This window comes from Oryzias melastigma, unplaced genomic scaffold, assembly GCF_002922805.2.
Source record: "Oryzias melastigma strain HK-1 unplaced genomic scaffold, ASM292280v2 sc00370, whole genome shotgun sequence".
Classification (NCBI taxonomy): domain Eukaryota; kingdom Metazoa; phylum Chordata; class Actinopteri; order Beloniformes; family Adrianichthyidae; genus Oryzias; species Oryzias melastigma.
This window is the reverse complement of record NW_023416967.1, coordinates 9,858-24,173: the sequence shown is the minus strand read 5'-3', so window position 1 is coordinate 24,173 and position 14,316 is coordinate 9,858. Positions and strand designations below refer to the sequence as shown.

The 14,316-nt window shown below is 39.1% G+C and overlaps 1 protein-coding gene across 1 annotated transcript in view; it reads left to right on the top strand.

Moving 5' to 3' along the window:
- Nucleotides 1-1,471: 1,471 nt before the first annotated feature.
- LOC112139718 (antigen WC1.1) overlaps nt 1,472-14,316 on the top strand; it is a 19,946-nt gene continuing 7,101 nt past the window's right edge. The window contains exons 1-14 of the mRNA XM_024262553.2: nt 1,472-1,909; nt 3,599-3,916; nt 3,994-4,107; nt 4,844-5,050; nt 5,129-5,314; nt 5,387-5,538; nt 8,189-8,336; nt 8,633-8,932; nt 9,023-9,328; nt 9,400-9,690; nt 10,730-11,023; nt 13,475-13,768; nt 13,878-14,135; nt 14,213-14,284. Coding sequence (XP_024118321.2) covers nt 1,843-1,909; nt 3,599-3,916; nt 3,994-4,107; nt 4,844-5,050; nt 5,129-5,314; nt 5,387-5,538; nt 8,189-8,336; nt 8,633-8,932; nt 9,023-9,328; nt 9,400-9,690; nt 10,730-11,023; nt 13,475-13,768; nt 13,878-14,135; nt 14,213-14,284 — 3,007 coding nt within the window. The 5' untranslated portion in view covers nt 1,472-1,842. The remainder of the gene's footprint in view (nt 1,910-3,598; nt 3,917-3,993; nt 4,108-4,843; nt 5,051-5,128; nt 5,315-5,386; nt 5,539-8,188; nt 8,337-8,632; nt 8,933-9,022; nt 9,329-9,399; nt 9,691-10,729; nt 11,024-13,474; nt 13,769-13,877; nt 14,136-14,212; nt 14,285-14,316) is intronic.

Below are 14,316 nucleotides of genomic sequence, written 5' to 3'. Positions count from 1 at the left end.
ACTATTAGTGCTCAGGTGAGCTGACACCTGTGTTCAGGTGAGTGTTTATGTTTTGCTGATGTGGATGGTGATGGAATGTACAGAGGGAGAAAAGAGCCCCATGCCAAGGCCTCCCCACCGGGGGAGCAGCAGCAGCCTGGACCCCCGCAACACTCGCCATGGGGCCACGGAGAGACTCCTCCCGCCAGGCAATCCCGCCAAACATCCAGACCAGGGCACGCAGGACCGCCGCAGAGGCCCCCCACACCCGAGAGCCAGAAGGGACAGGAACACAGAGAGTGCAGGCCCCAGCCCAGCCAGAGGAGCAGCCCACCCCCCACAACGCCAGGAAGGCCGATGCGAGGCCCCACCTCCGGAGATCCTCCCCATCCCCAGAGGAGCAGCCCACCACCACCCAGCAGCACAGAGCATCCCCTCGCCCCATCCCAGGTACGAGCCAGGGCCCCCCAAGGGTGATCCGCTTCCATGCCCCAGCCGCCCGCCCGTCCCCGCCGTGGAAGGTCCAGGGGGGAACCGGGAAGGGGCCGTCCACCCCTGCCCAGCAGAGAGACACCCAAGAGGAGTGATGTGAACAAGGCCTGACCAGGCACACCCACTGATGGAGTTTTGGAGAGGACTAGTTCTCGAGAGCAAGGACCTGAACCCGCACCACAGAGACCTGGACACCCCCAGGCTCTGATGTAGATTGATCCCCTGTTCTAGATCTTAAATCTCGGGGATCCCTCTCCCGGCGTGGAGAGGAGACCACCAGGCCCAGGGGACCGGTACTCAAGAGACTAGACCACCAGGCCCAGGGGTCCCCCCACCACCAAACCTCCCACAACACCACCACCCCCCAGGGATGGGGTAGGGGACAGAAGGTCGGAGGTCCCACCTTCCTTGTGTGATGCATGGGTGTTTGTTTGTTAGAGTGTATATTTGTGGTGTTAGAGGTGTGTGTACTAAAGGGTGCAGTTAAAATTGGTTCTGACATGTGAATGTAGCAGCAGAAATGGAGACTCATCAGACCAGATGACATTTTTCAATCTTCTATTGTCCAGTTTGGTAAGTTTGGTGTAGCCTCAGATTCTTCTTCTTAGCTACAGGAATGACAGCTGGTGTGTTGTTTTGGTGCTGTTGTCCATCTGTCTCAAGGTTGGACGTGTTGTACATGCAGGGATGTTCTTCTGCAGACCTCGGTTGTAACCAGTTGTTATTGGAGTTACCGTTTAATCAGCTGGAACCAGTGTGGCCATTCTCCTCTGACCTCTGACATTTATTCCCAATGTATGGCTAATAAACTGAATGAAAATGAATTAAAACAAAATAAAACATACTGCTCTTTTATTTCCAAAAAATTGTCTGCATGTGAAAAAGACATAAACATGATTTTTCTAATAATATTTCTGTACATACTAGTGGTGATCTTCCTTTTAGAACTGCTTTATAAATCATAAAACGTGCCAAACATATTTTAGTTTTTGCTGTGGTTAAAGTTTTTATCTTAACGTTCTGACTTGCTGTTTCTTCGGAAAGTCTGAAACCACAAAGTTTGTAATCTCCACAGTTTATGTTCAGGCAACAGTGTTGAGAAATGCCAGCTCAAACATCATCTAACTTTGTGAGTTTTTAAGCACTGAGACCAGAAGTATGTCTGTACAATAAAGACATGGAAAAAAACCTCTTGTATCTTGATGTAAAGAAAATAGAGGTTTTTGTTTTAGAATGTATACAAAATTTGCAAGAAAATTTAAATTTCGAAATAGTCAGTTTACTGTTGGAGTCACAGCGGTTGTGGGTGGATCGTCTCAGTTATAAATGACCGTTAATCAGTAATCTGTCAGAGTCTGGAAGTGAGCTGAGATGAAGATGTGGTTCCTCCTCCTGCTCATCTACTCCTCCACTAACACAGAGCCTGTACAAACTCAGTGTAAGTCTATTTATTTATTTGGAACTGTAAAGGAGGTGTTCTAACTTCTCAAGTATCTTTACCTCATTTTTTGATGAATGCTAATTGTGTTTAGTTTAAACTCAAGTCCAGTTGACTTTTTTCCATTGAAAATAACTTGGAGTATTGAGAATATACACAGAAATGGTGCAAAACAATGGACTCTTATTCATAAGCAAAAAAAAAAAAAGATAATAATAAATCTAGCAAAAAAACAGAAACATTTATAGTAAATGAAATTCTATTGAAAAACAGAAAATAATAACTAAAAATCAAATTAAAAAATCTTGTAAAACAGATTATGAGTCACACTGTTGACCACCATGTGAGCATCCAGAAGGTCAGCCACGGACTTTATCTGCTTAGTGAGTTGTCGAGATTAACTCACAAAAAAAAATGAACACTTCATACTGCTCAATATTTAACATTTCCACAAAGTTTGTGGATAAAGTAAGTAAGAAGAACCAGACAGACATAGTAATATTGTGACAAGCGCATAAACTAAACGGACACAGATCGTGTCTGTGACACAAACACATTTGGATTTTTTCTACTTTTAACTGAAGGTCATCTTATAGTTTTCATGAGCAGATGAGGGTTTGCGCTCAGCCTGTTTGGAGTTCTTTGCTTTTCTAATTCTTAAAAATATTAGAATGAAAATCACGAATAACAGAAAAGATTTGAACCAAGATGTCAAAACTGAAAAAAAAGATGCAGATTTATTTGGTTTGACTTGTACACTGTTAAATATGACAATCTAAATATCAGACACACAAAACTATATAGACGTGTGTGTCTGTGTGTTTGTGTAGTTGTTTTTTATTCTAATTTGAATGAAGGGGAAAAACAATTGCAGGGAGGATTCACAATGCACAATTTTCCTTAACTAAAAGAAAATGCTGGTGCCTTGTTTTTATAGCAGAAAAATTCTAATAAGGCTATTTTGAGATTTGTTTTATGAAAGCGTATAATTCAAGCTAATGCAATTTTATCTTTTATATATTATAAAAGCTATAAAGCTTTTGGATGGTAGGTTAAATATCGTGTAAAGATAAATCGAAATGAGCCTTTTTTAAAAGTTTCTCTGCAGTGGAACCATCCAGGACAAATGCGCTTTGAAAGATGCTCCTTATTAGTGATTTATTTGAGGCTTTTATGCTTAGGCATTTTTATAATTTTGCTAAATGTGGGTTGATGGTTTTTTTAATACCTGAGAATTGTCTTTGTGGTGTAGTTAGACAGTAATCAAACTCCAGAGCATCTTCAAATCATTTCAGTACACTAATCTCAAAGAAGACTTTAAAACCTTATTTCTTATTGCTACAATTCATTTTGTATTTACACACGACTAGAGCAGGCTTTTCTGCTTCCAAATTTATCCAGTCCACCTCTAACTTTCTAATTTTTTTAAATGTATTGTTAAAAAATTCTGGTTTGTTACCTCAAGTAAATATTTTTTGCAGAATACTTTGAATTTATATTTTTTACTTCCATTTCAGTGAAGAATAACAAGATATTTTGAATAACAAGTTTTTACAGATCTGCTGAGACATCCTTAGAAACTCTTACAGAAATTATAATCCATTTTAAAGTTATAACCTAATATGTAGATGGGTGATTCTTATTCTTAAATTACGCACTATTTTAGTAATATGTTAATTTGTATCCCAGCTAAAGGTAAAGTTGTTCTGCGTGGTGGAGAAAACCCCTGTGAGGGTCATGTAGAAATCTACTACAACAACATAACGGGGTATGTTGGAGATAAACACTGGAACAGCAGCACCGAGGAGGTGGTCTGCAGAACCACTCAGTGTGGGGTACCGGTGCCTGGTGCCACCAAAAATGTCCCGAGGCTGGAGAGCAGAACGGTGTGGCTGAACGAACTGCAGTGCAGCGGAGACGAGAACGATCTGTGGGACTGTGGAGGCTATCCGGCTCCAGGCGTCAGCTTCTACCAAAAGCCCACGGTGAAGATGATCAAATGTACAGGTCTGAATCACACAAAATGCTGTCAAAAATGATTTTTTTTTGCATTTATGACATTTTAAAACTGTTAAATCTTTTAGATCAAATTGAGATAAGTCTAGAACCACAACAATGTCATGGAGTAGCAAAGTACTCTGTGACTGGGAATACTTCCTCTTCGGGATACTTCTGCAAGGACAACTGGGGATCACAAGGTTGGCATCGATTAAAACACAACTTCCTACAAAAAGTCAGTGAAGAAGGCATTGTAAATAAAAAATGTAGATATATATAACAGCAAAAGTAATGTACATTTTTAAAAAAACTATATCTAAAAACACTAAAAACTAGTAAAGGTTAGGCAGTCCAGGTGTCTTTTTTTAAAAAAATGTTGCACATTTTCAAAAATAAAATGTAAAATGTAAATGAACTGTACTTTGCTAAAGACTGTTTCAAGAAAAAATGTCTTGTTTGCTGTCTTGTAAGAAAAATATCCTTTTAAGAAAGTTTTTAAACTGAGAAAGAATCTTAGATTAAAAAAGCATATCTTAATGACTGGAATTGGTTTCTTAAAATAAGAATTCTTGTTAAGACCATTTGTTTTATCCCCCTGGTAGATTTTTTTTAAAACCTTCAAACCAGGTGAGCTATTAATAACATGTTCTTATGTACAATAACGACCTGGGAAGTGGAGAAATACAAAGTTAGATAAAAGCATATCACAATATAAACCACAATTTAAATAAAAATAAAAACTATTCAACTAAAAATATTTTGCTTATTTAAAGATTTTTATTATTATTTTGAGAATTTTTTCTCAATTTGGGGGGCTTGTTTTTGCAGTGTAGAGCTTTGTGAGAATAAAGACAAGACACAAAATCCTTGTTGTGAATTCCAAAGTTCTTGCTCCAAAATCTGCAGCTCTTTTAACCTGATTGCAATTCTCTCAAGACGTCAAGACTGCAGAACTGCTGTGCAAAAATCTTGGATGTGGAGGTTTTAAAGAGATTCCAAGACCGCAGTGGGTTATCGGGAACGATTATGAAGGATCGGAGAAGATGGCGGTGGATTGTTCAGGCATTGATTCGGTGACCAGCCTGTGGCAGTGTATCAGGAGAACCCAACAGTGCAAAGACCCTGTTGTTGTCACATGTGAAGGTAAGAAAAAACACACTTATTGTAAATGGTTTTACTGCACAAAACGGTTTAATTAAAAGCTTTTTATTAACATTCCAGGACACGAGAGGCTGCAGCTTCAAGGAAGTCCTTTAAACGTCTGTTCAGGGGAGCTGCAGGAGAGGAAAACTGAGTGGAAACCAGTGAAAAAGAACATCACAAATGCTGATAATTTATGCAAAAAGCTGAACTGTGGCGGCGTCACAAACTACACTGTTGATCAAAACCTACACCTGACATGCACAGGTAAATGTCACCATAAAAATTCAAAAAGTAGCAATTTTAATGTATTTAACAATGGAATATATCTCTTTGCAGATACGGTTAAAGTAGTTTTGATGAATAACAGAGAAAGCAAATGTTTTGGTCAGGTTTATGTAAATGTGAACGGTTCAAACAAAGCCGTGTGCGGCAATGGCTGGACTGATAAGAATTCACAAATGATCTGCAAGGAACTGAACTGTGGAAAGGTAAGATGTCACCAAGAGCACACATTTTTATTTAAACCCTTTAACACCAGAGCTCCATGTTTATGTTTGATGATTACTGTCATTTTATTATTGTTCACACGATCAATGTCATTCCAGTAGATTCTGATGGAGAAAAGCGGCTCGAGACGCTTTTCTCCATCAGAATCTACTGGAATGGTGAAAAAGTTACAGTAAGGTAAAGATTTTATGTCTAAGCGTCACCGACGACACCTCAGGTAACAATAAGTACATAAAGTATATACATAAACAATAAAGAGTTCAACGGAATTTGAATGTTTTAATCTAAATAGCCTATTGTACTTGCAAGCACTACAAAATCTATGAGTACTATTGGAATTGCTATATATTAGGGTTGGGAATTGATTAAAAAAAACTAATTGCAAACCTGGGAAAGAATTAATCGCAATTTATTTATTGGTCACAGTATTTGTCAACCTCTTTGTGACACAGACTCGGAGGCGTTTGGATCCATATGCAGTGTAGTTTATTAAGTTTGGCGAAGCTTGGGGAAAGGCAGTGGTGGTCGGACAGGCGGAGGTCAGTGCCGGCAAGGAAGCATCAGAGACGAGGACAGACGGTGGTCGAAGGCAGGCAGAGGTCAACACGGCGAGGGTATGTCGGCGGCTGGCGGAGACGAAGGTCAGGGGCGTGCAGGAGTCGAGGCAGGCGGCTAGCAGGAGAGTAAACAGATCAGAATAGGGTCGAGGCTGGAAGAGGCAGACGGCTAGGAAACTCGCTCAGTAACGGCTACAGCACAATACTTCACAGTGTGCTCGGGGGAGAGCTTGGTTTAAATGCTGTGGAGACTGATTAGGGATTGGCAGCAGCTGAGGGATGGTTAATACTCAGGAGATTGTGCACGTGGATGACCCGAGAGGTAAACAGCAGGTGGAGTCCTGACACTCTTATTATCAGCAAATAATCACAAAATTAAATCAGCACACACAAATGTAAATATAGCACATATGTTTTTAATTAAGGCTGTCAATTGATTAAAAAAATATATCGCATAATCACATTTTTGTGTTGTGGTTGAACTCTAGTAATCACACTGTTTTACTAGGTAAATTTTATGACAAAAACAGGGATGAGAAAAATGTTTCCTTCATTGTTATTGTCTGAAATGTTTAAATTTATCAAGTATTAACTCAAATATCCCAAAAGTGTCATTTGTGCACTCAAAACAAATCAACAATAAGATGAGCAGAACTCAGACTTTTATGTCTGCAGTATTGCGCCGGGTTCACACTGGACGCGGAAACGCTCTTGTTAACCTGTGGCGTCGTTCATATCAGGCGCGGAGCGGCACGGTCCTCCGTGGAGGGCCCGTGAGGTACAGCAGATCGTTTCGGCGTCTGCTCTGATTTGTGCACGAGCCGCGAGCGTTCCGCGTAAATTCTGACGGGAAGTTACATCAAGATACAAGAGAAAATCTGGTTTATTTTCAAAATAGTACCAATTTTTCACAATAAAACGCAGCGATTGACAAATGCGATCATGTTTTTGTATCTAAAAAGACTCTAGAGATGGAAATAAATATACAATCGCAGCACCTACACAGACACACACAAAACAGACAGGCATGCACACACACAGATCAATGTAGTGGGCCGACTCCAGAGCGGGTGGGCAGGGGCTGGGTTTTGGGTGTAAAACAACAACAGAGAGTCAGGGAGCAGTTTCTCTTGGCAGAAACACGGGATATTATCTTTAGGTTATTGACTTATTACCCATGATGGCAAAAACAAACAAATAAAAGCTCTAGCAGAAGCGTCTGTCAAGAAAAATGTGCGTCTGAAAGCCGAGCGCACTCCGCTTGGCAACGATTAGTGGCGCTTCATCGTTCAGTATGAACCCAGCGTTACTTCAACAAAACAGATATGTTGACATACAGCCATCCGAAAAGGAACCTGCAGACCAAACAAAAAATAAATAAATAAAGTTGTGGTCACTGCTCTATATCATCTGCAGGCGTTTTCTTTCATCTTCTAGAAAAAAAACGAGGTGAACTTTCTCTCTGAATTGTTTTTAACTCATCGTGATGATCAGCATTTATTTAGTTTTACTTTGCAGATGCAGATGCAGTCGAGCCTCAGCTACGCTTTTGGTGTAACCATGACAACTATCTGGACCATGGATCAAATAGTCCGGTTTTTGTGAAAAAGTGATATAAACCAAAACATAGCAAGAATACTAAAAACTAATTAAATATTAATTTCTTTTGTAAATAACAATGGTATATAAGTGGGATTAAACAAACAAACAAACAAACAAACAGATGAAGTGTGTTCATTTCTCAAAGCGCACGCTTCGAAGGGCATTATCCTCCTTATGCCATGGTCATTTACAAAAGAAATACGTATTCGATCAATATTTAGTACTTTATTCTTTTTATTTCTTTAGTTTAGATCACTTTTTCATAAATGGCGGACTATTTGATACAGGATGCGGCTTGTTGTCATGGTGACATGGCAACCCAGCACAGAGGCGGTTGAGCCTCACAGACCTGCACACAGCGTTAGTGGACTGACCTTTCAGGAGGAAGAATTACAACAGGAACAGTTTTTGTAGAAGTCCTCCATATTACATGCAAGTTTTTTTTTTTCAATTACTTTGATTTTTCCCATAGTCAATTCAACTGTCAATCAAAGATGCTGCCACATCAGGGGTCATGGATTACGTGGAATGTTTGGGTGACGAGTCTTCCTTATGGCACTGCAAGGCCCGGCGAGGTCAGCAGCTGACCTGTCAGAATACGCCCCACATCATCTGTTCAGGTGAGATGAAGCAACGAACTATTGAACTATTAAGTTAGTCATATATGAATGGAATATTTCTTTGTATAACTTAAAGACAGTAATCCTGTGGGAAAAAAGTACTTTTACAAATCTAGACCTGATCTGACCTTCTGAATTTAAACAATTCTTAAATAATATATCATTCTAATTAATTAATTATATAATTACTTCTTTATATTCTATATTTGCATATATATATATATATATATATATTCAGCAGAAGAAAAACAGTGTATTTTATTTGTAAAATACTGTATTGTGTTGCTATGATTCAGGAAGTGTTAAGTTTAGACTGGCGGACGGTCCAGGAAAATGTGCTGGTAGGCTGGAGGTCCAGCATGGAGACGAGTGGAAAAGGGTCGCTAAAAGCGGATGGGATGAAGAAAATTCAGACAACATCTGTCAACGCCTCAACTGTGGGGAGACAACTGCAGATAATCATCCTGAAAAGTTCTTCCAGGGTTCTGGAAACTTTGTGTCCGTAAAGTGTGACCAAAACCAGCCTGACATTTCTGAATGTGTGAAATCTGAGCAAAACACAAGAAATGAAGAAGCTGTAGGAATAACCTGCAAGAGTAAGAACCTATTCATCTCCAACTTTCATTTACTGACAAGTTTTATTGATTGTAAATAGAAAGTTTTATATCCCAAATGTTTCTGTGCAGATCATGAAGTGGTTTTTCTAGATGGATCTGAACCCTGTTCTGGAGGGGTGGGAATCAGACAAAACAACAACACCTTCTGGCTCTCCGGGTCCAATGAGACCTGGAACTCTGAGGCTGCACAGACGGTGTGTAAGCAAATGCACTGTGGCGGCCTCATCAAGTTCTACTCCAGACCTTCTGCTGAGGACATGACTGATATGACCTTCAGAGCTTACCGCTGCTCTAGAAACCAAGCGTCTCTCCTTGACTGTGACAAAGTGGAACTTCCTGACCACAATGAGGCCATTGCTCAGGTGGAATGCTCAGGTAATGTCAAACATCTTTCAGTCTGACATAGTGGCTTCATTTAACTCCTTCTCCTTTGAATCCCATGATAGGAACAATCAACATGAGCCTGAGTAATGGCTGCTGGGGGAAAGTCCGCATTCTAGCAGAAGGAAAGTCTGAAGGTGTTTGTGCAGACTCCTGGACTGAGGAAATGTCTAGAGCTCTGTGTCAAGACCAGGGCTGTGGGGATACTATCCTAAAAGTTCGCAAACCTCCTTCAAGTGAACAAGTTTTGTTCAAAAGTCTCCACACGCTCGGTAACAATTTTACCCTGAGGGAAAGCACCTTTGTTAAAACGGGGACCAGAGAATGGTGTGTTCCAGCCTACGTCGTCTGTGCAGGTAAAACTTTAGTCACACAATTACTGTGATTGTCTTTAATGCACAAAATATCAACACTTCAGGCAAAAACTGTTTAAACATTTTACATATAAAAGAAACCGAGGAGCTTCCGGAGCCAAACAAAAATACACAAGCATCTTTTACGTTTTTGCTCCCATTTGTCATGAGATGAACTCAAAGATCTGAAACATTGATTTCATAGACAAAATAACCATTTATTTAAAATCTTGTTCACAAATATGTCTAAATTTGTAGTAGGCAACACTTCTCTTTTGCTGAAATAATCCATCCCATCTCCTAGGTGTGCCATATTAAAACACTCATTAGACAGCATGATGTTGCACAGGTGTGTCTTAGAGTGGTCACAACCAAAGCCCACTCTGAAACGTGTCATTTTATTTTTATTGGGGGGGGGGGTCTAAGAAAACCAGTATCTGGTAGGACCACCATTTACCTCATGCAGTGCAGCACATCTCTTTCACATGGAGTGGATAAAGGTGTTGAGGGGCCAATGGTGGCAGTGGGATCATGGTATGGGCAGGCTTATATGGACCAAGAACACAGGTGTATTTAATGATGGCAGTTTGAGTGGACAGAGATCCTGAGGCTCATTGTTGTGCCAAACATCCAAGAACATCAGCCCATGTTGCAGCACAATAATCCATCCCAACCCAAGGCACACCTGTGAGATCGGATGGATAATCTCAGCAATGGAGAAGTGCACTCTATCACAGATTGAGACAGATTCTTTAACAATATTTTTTTTAAAATAGTTGTGTTTGTAGAAAATGTTTCAGATCTTTGAGTTCATCTCATGAAAAATTGAAGTAAAAACAAAAGTATCATGTTTATATTTTCTTCACTTCATTGTAATTATTGACCATCCTAAGTGGTTTGATAGTTTGACAATCACAGCACATTTTTGACATTAAACTTTAAATTTTCACCTTAAACTTTAGACATAACCTTTCCTGTTGTGTTTATTTTCTTTTTCTTTTTTTTTGCTTAACACAGCCATACTTTCATTGTTTCTATGCAGGCAGTACAAAATACAGATTCCGTCCTTCCCGGGATCATTGTTCAGGAATTGTTCAGGCATTCTATGAAGGTGACTGGCTCCCCCTGAGCAAGGATGTTGCCATAGACAAATCTAAGGTCTGTAAGGCGTTGGAATGCGTAGCAGTTAAACGTAGTGGAACATACTTTGGACCCCAACATGACGGTGAAGCCATAACAAGTGTGAAGTGTTCTTCCAGTAATTCAGAAGATTCCTTGGGAAATTGTGAGATATCAGCTGGAAGAGAGAAGAATCTTCTAGACCTGCAATGTACAGGTTTGTTTAAAATAACTTTGAATCCATTAAAATCATTTAACATCAGTCATTGTGTTTAACAAAACTGCACAAGAACATGTTCTTGTGCAGTTTTGTTAAAACAGTTGACTACTGATCACATTGAATGTATTCAATAAGCTCAGTAGTCAACTGTTTTGGTAAAACCCAAACCCGTTGTTCCTCTTTTGCCTTATCCTTTCAGGGGTTTCCACAGGAAATCAATTTTCACTTATTTGCTTAAACCCTCACATTAGCAGTAATCACACTTTTGAGTAATCATTCGTTATATTTTTTTGTTTGGTATCATTACTTAAGTAAAAGTGTTGTTTGAAACTTTAAAGATGAGTTTTAAGTGTTACTTATGTAGAGATCACTTCTGCTCTTAAGTTCCTGCGGGTTGGGCGGAGCTTATTTCAAAGCTGTCTTTGAAGGAAACGGGTTTACCATTTTCTGAATGTCAAAAATAAAGAAAAACAAAGAGGATTTTCCAGAGAGCCAGCTTCAAGAGAAGTTTAAGAATTAAATATAAATTTTTTTAGCTCTAATTCTGCCCTTTGTTAAATAGCCACGTCTTGGTGCTTCTCTTTACACATTTATAAGCTGAGTTTCTCATTGTAAAATTGTATTTTCATTGCTTACATATGTTGCTTTTAAATCCTATTTTTTTCCCAGAGTTTGAAAGCGCTGGTTGTTAGCTAAAAATGGGCAATGAGTAAGCATTGCATTTTGTTTTTCTTAATGTTCACAATGTAAACATTCATTCTCCTTTGGGATTTTAGGCTAACTTTGATGTAGTGACCAAACCATGCCCAACTATTGTCCATCATCACTGTGGTTGTTTGGAAATCATTTCCGCTTTCAAATGACTTTTTCTTGAATCTGTTTTAAAAAGTTTTGTACATTTTTTGAGGTATAAAAACCTTGTAGGGCTCATAAGGACTTTGCAACTAAAAAATGATAAGTTGATGGTTAAACAAATGATCAAAATTAATGTTTTTTTTTTCTTTTGCAGCAATTCTTTAAAGTACTGCTGAATAGCTAGTTGGTTAAGTACAGGACTGGCATGCAAGAACCCAGCGTTCAATTCCTAGTTGGGGCATTCTTCTTTCATGAACACTTTTTTGAAAACAAAATGTATTTATGGTTATAAGTTATGTCTTCATATTTCATTACGTAAAGTTTCCTGGCATCATTTCCTATTGACAGATGTATTAACTCACTGTTTTAAGTTCATTGAACTAAACTTGTCTAGTTTTGTATTTATGTAAAAACTTAAGGCAATCTGTTTCTTCGTCCTGTTCAAGTAAAATCAACTAATCCGGGTTAAGAGTGAGGCGGTTTGATAGAGTTATACACCCGATAACCGTCATGAGACAACCCTGTATTTTATCTGAGCTGCGGACCAGCACAGGGGGACCCACACTTCAGGCCCCCATGTGACTACATAGGCAGTAGCGCAAATGGTCTTGCCCCCCAACAACCCACACTGGATGAGGCCTATTGCGCCCCCTGTAAATCGTTTCCCATATGTCAGTCCTGCACTTAACAAAATCAGCTACCCAGCCGCTGGTTAAAGCCTTCACCCATATGGTGCACTATTCAAGCCTCTTACTGACCACAAATGCCACATGCACAAACTGTGCACATGATACGGAAGGATCTCCAAACAAACTACACTCTGTTTCATTTCCTCATTTCAAATAGTTGAGCTCCATTAGAACAGTAAATCAGTTAATCAATTAATTTATATTCCTACAATCCAACTAGATTGATCATTCTGAGGCAAGCTGTTAATCAAATCCACCTGAACCATTATAAAATCCTTTCAAATTTGGAAAAAAATAATACATGTTGAACAGAATGAGCTGTGTTGAAGAAGAAAATGAAAAAGCCATTCAGAGAATGGCTTTTTCATTTTACTTAAGAGACAATCAACACAGTTACAATGTGAAAATGAAAAAGCATTTTTGTTTTTGCAATTTAATATTTAAATTTGATATTTCTAATAGAATTTTGGTACAAATGTACCAGAGAACTTTTAGAAAATGAAATGCTGATACAGTTTTCTTCGTTAATGTAATCAAGTTAAAGAATGAGCGGTGTTGAAGAGGAAGAAAAAAAAGCCATTCGGAGAATATCTTTTTAATTTTATTTAAGAGACAAGTAATGCAGGTATTTGTGAAAATGAAAAAACAAAGCCAGTATTGACTTTCATTTTGAATTATCAGTTAAAAACACTTCCATGTTGATTACACCGTCATTGTGAAGGCATCAAGAATCAGAAACATAAGCAGTTTTTAAGTTTTTAAAAGTCATTTAATGAGTCCTTTTTAAATAGTCAATTCCCAAAAGGTTAACGTGTTGGGGAAATGTCCCCAAAAGAGTGAACCTGTCAGTTCTTTGTCATTGCTGACTGAATCTCTTGAATATTCATTTTTGCTGCTTGTTCAGACTGGAGGGAGATGGTTCTGGAAGATCATGGCTGTAAAGGAGAAGTGGCTGTTTACTCTGAAGCAGGAAGGATGTTTGTTTCCAGTGAAGGATGGACGGACAAGGAGGGGCAACGACTCTGTGAGGATCTGCAGTGTGGCTCATTTAAGAGTAAAAGAGAAGTCTTAGGTTCTGATTCTTTCTGGAACAAAACCTTTAAATGTCCAATTGATGGAAAAACTGAAAGTATCTGGAACTGTGAAACACAAACTCCTCCCTCACTCCAGAAGAAGAAGCTCTTCATTGAATGTCAAGGTGAGATTTACCTCAGAAAAAAACTTGTTATTCATGGTTGTGGAAAGTGATGTCAAAGTTAGTACCTAACCAAGACCCTGTTTGATGGGATGATCTCCGTTTTTCTCAGATCGCTCTAAGGTCAACCTGTCAGATGGATGTTCTGGACAACTAACAATAGACTCTTCTCCAGTGTGCAACAAAAACTGGGACATCAACTATTCAAACAGGGTCTGTCAAGAACTGAACTGTGGTAATGCATTTGATTCTGATTCAAAATCTACAAAGGATGGACTTCATGTCAGCTGTGACCAACATCACCACATCCTGGGTCAGTGCCGCAGGACACAGGGAACGTGTTCAAGCTCCGTGTCCATTTTCTGTTACAGTAAGTTTGTCCGCATCCTTTTTGTCCAGCTTCAGGATTTGCTCTTTTCCATTATTTTTAATTCTTTTTTTTTACAGAAAATATAACGTTTCATACAAGAGAAAAGTGTGGAGGCTCGCTTCAGGTAAATTCTGGAAAACAATGGGAAAGTGTTTGCATTGGCACAGACACAATGGCCGAC